Source organism: Zonotrichia leucophrys, chromosome 3, assembly GCF_028769735.1.
Source record: "Zonotrichia leucophrys gambelii isolate GWCS_2022_RI chromosome 3, RI_Zleu_2.0, whole genome shotgun sequence".
NCBI classification, from domain to species: Eukaryota; Metazoa; Chordata; class Aves; order Passeriformes; family Passerellidae; genus Zonotrichia; species Zonotrichia leucophrys.
In genome coordinates this window covers 46,251,353-46,264,167 of record NC_088172.1, presented here as the reverse complement: position 1 = coordinate 46,264,167, position 12,815 = coordinate 46,251,353, and the positions used below count along the sequence as shown (strand labels likewise).

Here is a 12,815-nt window from a genome sequence, read left to right as displayed (position 1 = left end):
CTTGAAGCAATTTACACTTTCTACTAACATCAGAAGCTTAAAAGCTATTTTAAAAAATTGATAAAGCAAACAAGCCTTTGGGATATGCACAGAAACCCACAAGCACTACAAGAAAACTGAAAATCTCTTAAATAAATTACTATCCCTGTTCTGTTAAGTTTTACTGAATTTAAATTGGTCCTGATGGAAATATCCTTGTTCACTGCACCTCAATAAGAACAAGACTGTTTATATTGAAGCATTATTTAATGTATTGATGGGCAGTACTTTGAATGGGTTTAAGAGTGTGAAGTAGGCCTGTTTATGCTAAAAGAAGGAAAGGATCTGTTGGTTTTAAATGGCTGCAATTTTGTTTCTTTTCCTAATTTGACAGGAGCAGTACATCTTTATTCACGATGCCATTCTAGAAGCTTGCCTGTGTGGAGAAACTGCCATTCCTGTCTGTGAATTCAAAGCTGCTTATTTTGATATGATTAGAATAGACTCTCAGACAAACTCTTCACATCTCAAAGATGAGTTTCAGGTATTCACAGTTCCTACTAACGCTTGATGTGACAACAATTTTTTGCCTCTAAATACATTTAATTTATTTTAAGGAGAAGGTTTTTCATATGACTTTTATAGCAATTGGCCCCTAACTTTTTGTCCACAAAATAAAGCACCCATGTTTATGTGCTTCGCAAAATTGTTTTAAATACAGAATATCCTCCTTTTAATAAAATTGCAGTAAATATCATTCTGAAATTAAGACCAGTGAGTTAGAGCCAGAGAGAGTTCTGGCTTGCATTTGCACATTTAAGACATAGCTTTTTAGAGCTCCAAAGGATCCTCTTTGTTTTATTCCTTTCTGAAGGGATGGTGTCACGTGGAATGTGTTCAGTGGTACATGGAGTGCCTTTAATACCTGCAGCTTCACCCCCCCTTGCAAAGCCCCAGAATGTCCAACAAACAGAGAGGAGCTTGCATTTACTAATGTCTTCTTGCTAATGCCTCATGTTTTCTCATATTTGCAATATTTTACAGTAAAACCTGGGGCTCCTGAGTCCCATGTGTTTTAGCTCAGCGTACTAAAATAAGCGTCCTCTTTCCCTTAGACCCTGAATTCTGTGACCCCTCGCCTGCAGGCAGAGGACTGCAGCATCGCCTGCTTGCCAAGGAACCACGACAAGAACCGCTTCATGGATATGCTGCCACCTGACAGATGTCTGCCTTTCTTAATTACAATTGATGGGGAGAGCAGCAACTACATCAATGCTGCTCTTATGGACGTAAGAGACTACCTTCTTTGTCTGCATAGCGTGCCGTGGAAAGCCCTGTAATGTGAGAGAGAGCACTTGCTGGCTTAAGAAAGGGTAATTCTGTAGCTGCAGTGCCCAGTAAAACCTTCCTAATGAGGAGGGGTTGGGGGGAGAAGATAAAAAGCCCCACCAGCTTGTGTTTTTGTTCAGAAGGTTATTTATCTTTAGTCTCTGGCATCCTTGTGGGACCCACTGGAAATCTCACCTTTTTAATGGCATTATATAAAGCTCTAGTGTCCAGACCTCCAAATCTCAGATCTCAGCAGGATCTCAAAAATCTGCTGTTTGTTAGGAAGTAAATGTTATGAATCTGAACATGAGGTTACTATCACTATTTCATTAAAAAGTCTTTCTATACTGAAGCAGGAGCAACAGAGGAAGAAAAAATGGTTTTCTTGGCATGTTTGGGTATAGAGTATAGGATTCAGGAGTTTATATTTTGAGTAGCTGCTCTTTAAAGTTGATGTCTGAGTAACAGAAGTACTGTCAGGGGAAAAGGTGAATTAATGGGAAAAATGGAGTTGAACCTGCTTATATTTGTCTGATCAATAAAGCAGCTCATGTGCTGCCAGACACTTTACTTTGCCTCCCATTAGCATTTCCAAAGTTAGGCCCCTAAAGCCACTTTTACAGTAAATGCTTAAATAAGTGGCCTGATTTCCAGGAGCATCTCCTCTTCTTCAAAAATGAAATGCTATCAGAAACTGCCATGTCAAGGAGAGATGCTGAAATAAAATGGCAAATAGCAGCAGAAATCATCAACACTGATTGGTATAGTCATCCTTGAGTTCTGCCTGAGCTAGGGCAGGAAACAAACTGGTAGCAAAATGCAGTCCCTAATCTCACAACCAGCTTATTGTGTCAAAAAAAATAGAGGAATAGTGTGTGTAAGACCAATGTATCGCTGGGGGCTGAACAGATGAATTAGAGCAGTGAACAGAATTCTGGCAGCAAAAATTGTTTAGAATTGCAGTTAAAATGGCATTAAGCACCTGGATAAAATTGATGTGCTATGAACCAGCCAACAGATCTGCATTGAGGAGTGTGGTTTGGGGTGAAAGAAATGCAACAGGCTGTGGGGGGCAGGAGGACTCTTGAGTGTGCAACAGCAGGCAGAACATGAACCAAGCAATATATTAATGGATTGGCAATCAGAGGCAAATTAGAAAAGGCAGAAATGGTACTAATAAAAGGAAAAACAACAGCAGAAATAAAAGATATTATATTACAATGAAGGCATATAACAAGGTTACAAGTAAAAGGTTAAAATTTTGGGTAACACAATTTATTTTTTTTTTGCCTTTTCTCTTCTGACGGTTTATTTTAAGACTGATTTATTCTGAGAAGAGGAACTACTCCTGGACAAGAAAAAGTGATTTCAATAACAAAACTGAAAGAGGAACTTGCCCCTTATCTTTCTTTGGAGAAACATGATGAATTATGGGAAAGAGGGTTAGGAAAACGTCAGCTAGGACTTGTTTTATTTCTTAAAAGTACAAGGAAAGAATAAAAATTGGTTGTCCCTGTGTTGTCCCTGGGCAGTTCTAGGAAGTGGGACATGAACTACTAGTACCCCAACATCCTTCCTGCATTAGAAAAAGTAAAAAAAAATCTATATTAATAAAATCAGCCACCTCCTTAATCTCTTGTCAAGCAAGTACTGATGCTAAAGACATTAACAACAAGTTATTGGAAGGTATGTCGATACATTGCGCGTAGCGATTCCTTAGATCAATCTTCAAATAAGCAAGCTTCCACAGCAAAAGTGGTTTATCTGCCCTACCAGGTCTTTTTCCTGGGTTAATTTACTTTTCCATGGATGGTTGCAAATTGCCTGCAAAAGACTTCTGATCTCTCCTCTTCTGCTTGCTGCTCATAATACATCCACAGCAGGAAAGTAGCCCCTGCACTGTTAGTTGCATCTCAGTTACGTGCAAGGCTGGGAGTCCCTATTTGCAGTTGTGTGTAACACAGCATGCAGAAAATGGAACCTGTGGTCATGGCAGGAAATAGGATTTTGCTGTTGAACTTATGCTTTCTGCTGGAAATGGGTCCCAGTTGTCCCAAAAGTCAGTTCTGTGGGTGTCCCTGTGGCTGTGCAGTGTGAAACAGACTTTGGGATTGAGCTTAGTGCAGTTGCAGAGCTCGCATAAAAGCTACCCTGGAGAGCGTGATCTTCTGAGACCTCTGCACCCCTCTCTGCATCATTGGGTGAAGGTTCCCTGCTGGGCTCCTGTACACAGAACCTAGAGCAGTTTCCTCAACTCAACAGAGCCACAAAGAACATCTTCAGTGCCCAGAGCATATCTGAGTGTAAAAACACAGGGCTTGTTCTGTAACCAAGAAGAAGGCAGACCTGAGCAGAGTAACCTCTTTGTTCTTATTGGAGATGATAATATGTTTTTAACATTTACATCCTCAATGATATATGAAGTAACTGCTCTCACATCTTTGTTCCATTTTTATGTTTTGTTCTCTTTCAGTAGAATTTAAGTACTTCCTATAGCACTACTAACAAAATTGTTTGCCTTTACAGAGCTACAGGCAGCCGGCAGCTTTTATCGTCACACAACATCCTTTACCAAACACTGTGAAAGATTTCTGGAGATTAGTGTATGACTATGGCTGCACTTCTCTTGTCATGTTAAATGAAGTCGACTTAGCACAGGTTAGTTTGGAGCTTGAGTTTTCCATGTACCGTCACATGCTTTAATCATTCTGGATTTACTACATAATGAAAATGTAGAGCAGTGCATGACTTCACAATTATTCTCTTCTCTACAGCAACTAATCAACACTAGTTGCTCAGTAAAGGTTAGGTGAGATGTCTGCAGTGGAATAAGGCAATGCTCGAGCTGTAATTTACCATTTAACTATGGATGTTTTGCTCTGTCACAGGGGTGCCCACAATACTGGCCCGAGGAAGGGATACTGCGGTACGGCCCCATCCAAGTAGAATGCATGTCGTGTTCCATGGACTGCGACGTCATAAACAGAATTTTCAGGATATGCAATCTAACAAGAGTAAGGATTATTCTAACAAAATGTGACAGAAAAATATGTCATTTTTCATGCTCTCTTGGCTCTTGTGCTTTTTAATTTTTAATAATAATAAAGTACTAATGTTCATAAGACATTATCCAGAAAAAAGTCTGTCAAGTATCAGTATCTAATACTGATTTCTAGTACTTTTCTACAGCTGCAGTACTTTTCTACAGTACTTTTCTACAATAAGCAGAGGGAGCTTTAAGGTGAATGGATGTTGTTCTGAGGCATTCATCCCTGATGTGTGAGAAGTATTCTGTATTCTCTTTGTTTGGTGTACAGTAAAAGAAATATCCCTGTAATGAATGTGTACTGACAGGTATTTAGTTCATAGCTTTGGTAAAATGTTTTCTGTGGTGAATCACGAACAGAAACACTGAGGCTGATTTTACAACCAGCACCTTCTCAGCCTAAGTTGTGAAAACCACAACAGGAAAGGCAGACTGTGGCACCCTGCAAAGCAGGGTGTGATAAAACCCTGAAAATTCCTCTGCCTCTAGTGGGTTCTGCCACTACTGTGCCTCAACCTACAGTTATCTTCTTTTTCTCAACTTCTGTAGCAGTGCCACTCTTGCATTCTTGTCAGCTCTTTCATACCTTAGACCATCTTAACTTTTTATTGTCTCATAGCGTTCCACACTCTTGCAGCATCTTCTTAAACCCTGTTTGCCATACAGTGTTTCCTCTTTAGCTCACCTCTATGAATTTCTTATTTATATTACCCACCACAAAGAGTTACAGACACTTGTGCCACCAGTCTATGTACAATTAACCAGCAATCCCTATTTTACTTACCATGACTGCTTTTTATCATTCATCCAATGCTGAACTTATGGTGATTTCTAGTGTATCTTGAATATATGTTTAACTCTCATTCATCTTGAAAGATAACTGTGGGGAAAAATAATTACTGTGTACACAAAGATCTTTCATGTGTTTTGTTTTATTTTTGTTTTATTTTTGTTTTCTTTCATTTTGGTCACATTTTCATTTATCAGAGGGCAAAGATCATTTTTCATGTGGCTAGTATTTTATTCATTTTTTTTTTTTTGCTTATATTCAGAATTACAAAAAACATTTTCAGCTGTTTTTGGAAACTACAGGAAACAAAGGTGTGGGCACACTGGCAAATATTACGCCATAGCACTTTTTTCTTGTATTTTGAGACTTCCTCTTTTTTTTTTTTTATTTTATTTTTTTCCATTTCTTCTTTTTTTGTGATGCTTTGATTTTCTACTCTTCTCTTTGTCTCCTATGTCCTTTTGCTTATAAGCCTTGTTTTTAAAAATCTCTCTGCTCTGTTGTTACTTTTCTAAAATCCACATTCCTACTTGTCATCTTCAGCTTCAAGAAAGTAGATAGAGTATTTATTCTTCCTGTTATTGGGGCCTTTCTTGTGACAGTCAAATTCTATTCAAAGCTCTCTCCGTGTCACATCTAGCACGTGGAAGGCTCAGAGACTGGCAGCAAGGCTGTCATGATTATTATAGTCTGGCACAAAGGGAAGACTTCAAGGACAGTAGTCATGTTTGTGCACCAGTATTACTTGTTGTTAATTTATAATGGGGTCAGTTCATGAGTAGAGGCCAAATGAATTTCCCTCTTATTTTTGCGAGTCTAAGAATTTAATAGGGATGTTTTAAATTGATTAGTGGTGCTAAGCAACCTTGGCATATAGAATCTATGGAATGTAGGGTATTTGTTGATTTAGAATTCAGGGCAGGTTACATTTGTGATTGATAAACTGTAGTATGGTCTTCAATATAGTTTCCTTTTTTACCTTTTCTGACATTTTCCTTTAGCTCAGGTGGTAGAAATTCCAGGAGGCCATACTATTCAAGGTACACACCTTAGAATCTCCATAATATAAACACCTAGGTTTCATGCTAGTTTTATACTTTGGTTTCCTAAACCAAGATGTAAAGGTGCCATTTTGACCTAAATCTCTTTGATTTTCCTCAGCCACAGGAGGGCTATCTGATGGTGCAGCAATTCCAGTATTTGGGATGGGCTTCTCATAGAGATGTACCAGCTTCCAAGAGATCCTTCCTGAAGTTAATTCTCCAGGTTGAAAAATGGCAAGAGGAATGTGAAGAAGGGGAGGGCCGGACCATCATCCATTGCCTGTGAGTAACTTGGAGAAAGTCAACTGCTGCTCTTCAAGTAAATTCTTATAAATGAATTCTTGGTTTTAATTTAAGCAGTGTTCTTATGGATACCTTCTTTTGCACCTGCACCTGTTACTTTTCAAATAAAAAAATAAAAAAATAAGTACCACTGCCTATCACTGTAGGCTTTTGTTCAACTTTTGGATTTTTCTGTGTCAGGTCAAGGAATGAGTATTTTGAGTCTGATACTACAGTGATACTGTGTATACTGCCACCTGTGCATAATAGCATGATTTTCAGGTGCAAGACATGTACAGATCTGTTTCTTCTGCCTGGTTTCAGTAAGGAAGTCTTTTATAGGTGCCAAATTGGGGGATTTTGTGTCTGTTTTGCACAGAATGTGCTACATTTTTTCTCAAAAGGGAAACCTACAATATTTTGAGAGATTTAAACTGAAAACTATGGATATATTAAATCTGAAAAAAAGCTCTATTACAGCACACCATACTAAAACTATTGTTGGTAAATGGCTGCTGGCTGCTTACCTGACACCTAAATGGGAGTTAGTTTGGAGTTTTGAAAAGATGGTATCTTCTTCTCCCTAAGCAGAGAGTAGTCAATCTGTCTCCTTACTCTGAAGAAAAGACCTCTGTTTAAATGTTCAGATTTAACTAGTGACCTGTTTCTGCTTACACCACTTCAAAATTAATAAGAAGAAATACCTACCTTAATTTCTTTGAAATTAGATTAAAATAGTTCAGAAGTGTCCCCAAAGGTCAACAAGTTATTAAATCTGTGATGCCTTAGCATATCTAGTTGAATAATCCTCATTTCATAAGTTACGTGAGTGTCTTTCCAGAAGTAAGTGGAAAATGTACTCGGCATTTAACTTGTTTTTATTATTTCTAATATCCTACTTGCCATTGAACTTAGGTTTAGGGGTTTTTTTAATTATTTCTACTGCATATGTAATTTAGACTTTAAGCATAGTTGGGCAGCATGATGTGCTGTAAGGGCAGAATTCAAAAGCAGTAATTGAGAGGAAGTTTAGAAAAAGTAAATGTCTTAGACCAAACCCCCTGGAGCTGCAAAGAGATTGCTGAAGTCTGGTCTCCCTCTGGGACTCAGGAATCACTTGTGCTTACAGAGGGAAAGAACTGAAATGAGTGCTATTTTGAAAGAACTGAAATGGATGTTTTGGATGCTGTCTTAGGCCACAGTGGCACTTAACTCTCTTTTCCTTGCGTACAGAAACGGCGGTGGCCGGAGCGGGATGTTCTGTGCCATCGGCATCGTGGTTGAGATGGTGAAAAGGCAGAATGTGGTGGACGTTTTCCACGCCGTGAAGACCTTGAGGAACAGCAAGCCCAACATGGTAGAAACTCCGGTAAGCACCAGCCCCGCAGGGTTCCTGCAAACAGCCAGGGAGCCAGAGGCTGCCTCGTTGCATGAGCTGTGTTTTCAGTCCTGTGCCCACAAAACCAGTGTAAACCTACTGTGGGCCAGAAGAAGAAAGGACAGCTACAGTGTAAATGCAAGTCAGCATCATGAGAGGACAGGCTAAGCATTTAACACTACCTTTCTCATCATGGTTGCATGCTTTCCACAGAAAGCATTCTGAGTTAACAGAATGCACTTTAATCTCCCAAAATAAGCCAGTTTGTTTGAAAGGAAGTTGCAGCAGGCTGCATTCACACAAGCTACCTTGAAATTTTAGAGAGCAAGGCATTTCTCCTTGGTAGAATTAAGCTGTGAAGTACAGATTCCTAGCTGGAGCTGTGAATATTTTGCCCCTTAGTAAAAACTGCTGCTTTGAAAGTTGTGTTGAATACTGACAGTCTTTGTTACTCAGATATGTAGTAGTCAAAATGATACCTCAGAACTTTGAAATCAAACATTTGGATCTAGTATGTTGCAAGCAAATATATAAAATCATTTAGGTTGGAAGAGACCCTTAAGATCATTGAATCCAACAGTTAAATAATAAACAATATAAACAATAAACTAATACAAACAATATGAGCCTGAATTAGCAAAATTGCAAAATTAAATATCCATACATACATTGCCAGAACTCAAAATAACTTTGAATCTTCTGGTTAATATTTATGCACTCAGTATGAGTGCCTATCCATTTGAATGTTTGCCTCTCCAGCAAAAACTGAACATTAAGGACTGGAAAGTCCTTAAAAACTTCTTCCACATAGATGTTTTTCCTTTTTGTAGGTGAATGAAAGCAGGTTATATAGTGTTTGGGAGTTCCTGCCATTTGAGTCTCACACTACCAGCTGCCAGTGTCACTTTTCAGCCAGATGGCTGCCTACAGCATAAAAATCAGGAATGCCAATTGAAATTAAAAACATGTTTTAGTTAACGCATAGTGGAAATTGCTTCTGACCCTGTGAACTTGCATGTTGTGCAAAATGGCTGTATCTGCCTCTTCCCATATTCCCCTTTTTCAGGTGTCAGTGTTTGCTTAATATCAAATAGCTTCTGTGACATGATTCTCTTAATCATAGTGCATCACTTCCATCCTTTGCCAGCACATAAATAAGGAAGATGGTTAATATGTTAACAAATAGAACATGCTGTGGCAGCAGAGACACTGTGCTAGGTATTGTTGCTTTTGCTGCACATGCTTTGCATTCTCCTGTGCCATAGATATCTGAGACACAACATATTGAATTGCTGCCTGAGTTTCAGTTCACTGCTGTCAAGAAAACAGGTCAGATCACATGGAAATTTTTTTGTGTCACTGTAAAGGGAGGCCGAGGTAAATTGTGTTTGTTTTTGATAAATGCTCCACAAACTTGTATTGCATTTCAAAATAGTCCTGAATTCCACTGCAGCTTTACACTGAAGTTGCTATATTTTTTTTAGTTATGTGTTTGTACTGTATGGATTTTTACTCAGAACTCTTGAACAGCAGAATCTGTTGAGCTGTTAGTTAGAAAACAAACCAGGAAAACCACTACATAGCAGTGTCATGTGCCCTACATTCACCAACAGGATCAGATAACAACGAGCAGTGCAATAAAGCCTTTAAGACATCTCCACAACTTCCTGTTAATGCATCACACTGTCTTCCCGTGCAAACAAAAATAAATCACAAGGGCAGATTTCATTTTTCAAGTCCTAAGGACAATAGACATCAAATTAATTTCCTTGGTTTTATTTCTTCCTCCTCTTCCCCTCTCCTCTCTTCTTCCTCATCTCTGTCTCCCAGTATCAGCTCTCAACAGCAGAACTGTTGAGGAGAAATAATAACCACAATGAGATTTTTGAATTCTTTTTTAAATGTTCATCTGATCTTTTGGATGCCACATCAATGGGACTGTACCAATGGGCTCTGGACATAGGGCTGCTTGGGGCCCTGCCCCAGTTGCTGCTCAATGTCAGCTAACTCAAGTAGAAGTGGTGTATCAGAGTCAAGGTGCTTTCGCTGCAAGAATGCTCTGACTGAGACGAGAGCTTTTCATGTTTGATATACCAATTCAGAGACTGAAAAAATCAGAGAAGCACATCATTACTTTCCATAGCCAGGGTCCTTTTCCCCTTCATTGGTTAGGGTGAGTTTTAAATCACAGATGTAATATACTTGTGTAATAGGGGGGAAAAATAGAAAATCCAAGCCTGTCTGGTTTACTAGTTAGCAAAGAATGTTCTTGGTTATAGATACTGCTGCTAAGGTTTTAGATTTTAATGTAACTTTTTTTTCTGTTCCCCCTTAAAGGAGCAATATCGTTTCTGCTATGATGTTGCACTGGAGTATCTGGAATCCTCTTAGTCGGAAAGGATGTGACGAAGTTCACCAAATATATGAATCTCAATAAGCTGTTTTGACAACAGTTCTTGATCCTGTGAAGAAAGATTTTAGGGGAAGAGGGGGGTGGGAGGGATTTTAAATTTTAAATGCAAAGTATTTTTCTTATGAAGTTGTGTATCTTAATAAAAGAACTCAATCTGTTTCTATGCTTGTATACAGTATGAACATTTAGTGCCACATAAATACTATTTAATGAAAAGCAGAGTCAGAAGAGATTTGCTCAGATTAGGACCTTCTCGTGTGTGTATATGCAGCCGTCTCTCAGATACAGTAGAGCGACCATCTGTTGCATGTATCAATATTTCCTATATGGTATTAATTTTTTTCTTTTTGATACATTGTTAAAGTACAATAACAGTGCAGATTGATAGTAAGGTTCATTCTTTATACGTTTCAAGTGTTGCATATATATATTATATATAGTGAAAGAAAAACTGGCTTATTTTGTTTTAATGTGCAATGATGGCTGGATCACATAAAGATCTTTATAAAGAAACTTAAACATAAGCCAAAGACTCAAGTGTAAATATGTCTATATGGAGAAAGCACATGTATTTATTGTTTACTTGCATTCCTTTTTTGATGGCTGAAAAAAAGAAGAATCATTTTTCTTGAAGAAAGCTTTTTTTGCTGAAATCAAGTGTAAACAATTTTTGTAGTTTATTTTTTGTATGTTTTAGTGTAAGTAGAAGACATACTTTTTATGCATAGACCAAGAAACATTGGTATAGTGATTTTGTTGTGTACATGCTTGTGGTTCAAATTCATGTAAACAACTTGATTATAGAAGGTCTTTAAGTACAGGACCAAAATATAAACATTTTCCTGAAAATGTATAGTTTTTCACAGTTGCATTAGTTAAGGACTGATAAAAAAATATGTAAGGAAGTGCACACTTTAAAATGGCCTTGCCTATGACTTGCACAATATTGGAAGAAATTTTTAAGATCCATTAAAAATTGTACAGGAACCAATTGTTTTAAAAATATTGAAGCACAGATCAACAGGAGAACTGTGACACAAATAGATGGGTCTGCATATACCCTTCAGGGTAAAAAAGTATTTGTTTAGGAAATTGTAAAATTAAGCAATGTTTAATTTGATGTTTACAAACATGTAAGCTTTGCTTCCAAGAAAGCAAAATTTGAATAAACCAATGCCAGATTCTGATTATAGTTGTGGTGTATAAAATATTACTTTGCTTTTACTTAGCTTGCATCCATTTCTTCACAAAGTTTTCTCTATATTAGCAGCTAAAGTCATTCCAGTCTCTTCTTGGTCATTTTTAGAACAGACAGTAAAATGCTATGGTGCTTTTAAATATTCTGTAAAGTAAGAATGAACTAAATTTTTATTTAAAAATTTTATTTTTTTTCCCTACTTTGATATCGTCTCATTTACTGTCCTCTTTAAGGAGTCATTCTTGTCTGGAAGACCAATATATTTAGATAAGGAAAAATCTCAAAAGGAAATTGTATTATTTTTGATCCTGGTGCTTCAGAAAGTATGTCATAAGACATGTCCTCTGTATGTCCTAAATTTCATCATCCTTCAGATACATGGAATTACCCATTCAACACTATAAACAGCAGAGAAATGTTTAGAGAAACACTGCTTCTCAGATTTTTTTAGTGCCTCCATCTGTACTGCATAGCTCCACCTCTTTCAAGTCTAAACCACTTTTTTTTTTTGTTTAGGTTTGAGGGGTTTTGGGGGTTTTTTTGGGGTGTTTTTCCCCTGTGACACCCACTGTTGATTCCTAGTTATGAACGGCAAGGTAAATAAATAAGGTTTGAAACATTTACTGAGTCTGGCTTCTTAATACGCAAATTACCCTATTTTTTCTTTTGCCATACTGGCAAGTGGAGTATAAGTTACATGCTTGGCAACATGCTTAGCTTTCTCTGTGAGGAAATGGCATTCACCTAACTTTGGCAGTCAAATTGCTGGGTCTGTTACCTCTAGCTGTCTGTCTGGTCACCACCTTTTGTGGAAACAACACGCCCGATGCATCCTGCCTGTTAGACGTCTGTCTGGCACTAAATGATTTTGACTGTGGAAAAATCTTCCTCTGTTGTCTGAGAGGATGTTGAGAAGACTAGTCTAGAAGTCTAGATTAATTTTGTGACAGGACACATGAGCAACTCTTGGGGTTGTAGAACACAAAAACCACATTCTGTACTGCCCAGAATGATATTTATGTTTTGGGTGGAGTTTTACTCATGCAGAGCTGCTGTGTTTGGGACATTGGGGTCCATCCCCATCAGAATTTCATTATCTTGGTTAAGACCTTTGAGTCCAGTTTCCCCTGGACATTAAGCATGACCGGTACAAGTGCCAGTGTTAATCCTGGCATTGCAGCATACTAAGCCTGCACAAGACTCCTCCTTGGGAGCGTCCCCCTTGGCTAGAAGAGATTATAGCTGCCACTGGTTATTCTGCAGAAGGGAACTCTGCCAGTGTTCAAGGACTCTGAGAGCCTCATAATTTCTGTAACTGTTGTTGACTGTGGTGATCTAAAGAGCTTTTGCAATAGCT

The 12,815-nt window shown here is 38.1% G+C and overlaps 1 protein-coding gene across 8 annotated transcripts in view; it reads left to right on the top strand.

Annotated features, from left to right (window-relative positions):
- The window catches only part of PTPRK (protein tyrosine phosphatase receptor type K), a 388,545-nt gene extending 378,212 nt beyond the window's left edge, over positions 1-10,333 (top strand). For all 8 annotated transcript variants that reach the window (XM_064708032.1, XM_064708028.1, XM_064708031.1 and 5 more), the window contains 7 exons: positions 374-523; positions 1,095-1,268; positions 3,835-3,966; positions 4,197-4,322; positions 6,306-6,469; positions 7,703-7,838; positions 10,185-10,333. In XM_064708032.1, coding sequence (XP_064564102.1) covers positions 374-523; positions 1,095-1,268; positions 3,835-3,966; positions 4,197-4,322; positions 6,306-6,469; positions 7,703-7,838; positions 10,185-10,238 — 936 coding nt within the window. In that variant the 3' untranslated portion in view covers positions 10,239-10,333. The remainder of the gene's footprint in view (positions 1-373; positions 524-1,094; positions 1,269-3,834; positions 3,967-4,196; positions 4,323-6,305; positions 6,470-7,702; positions 7,839-10,184) is intronic.
- Positions 10,334-12,815: the final 2,482 nt, after the last annotated feature.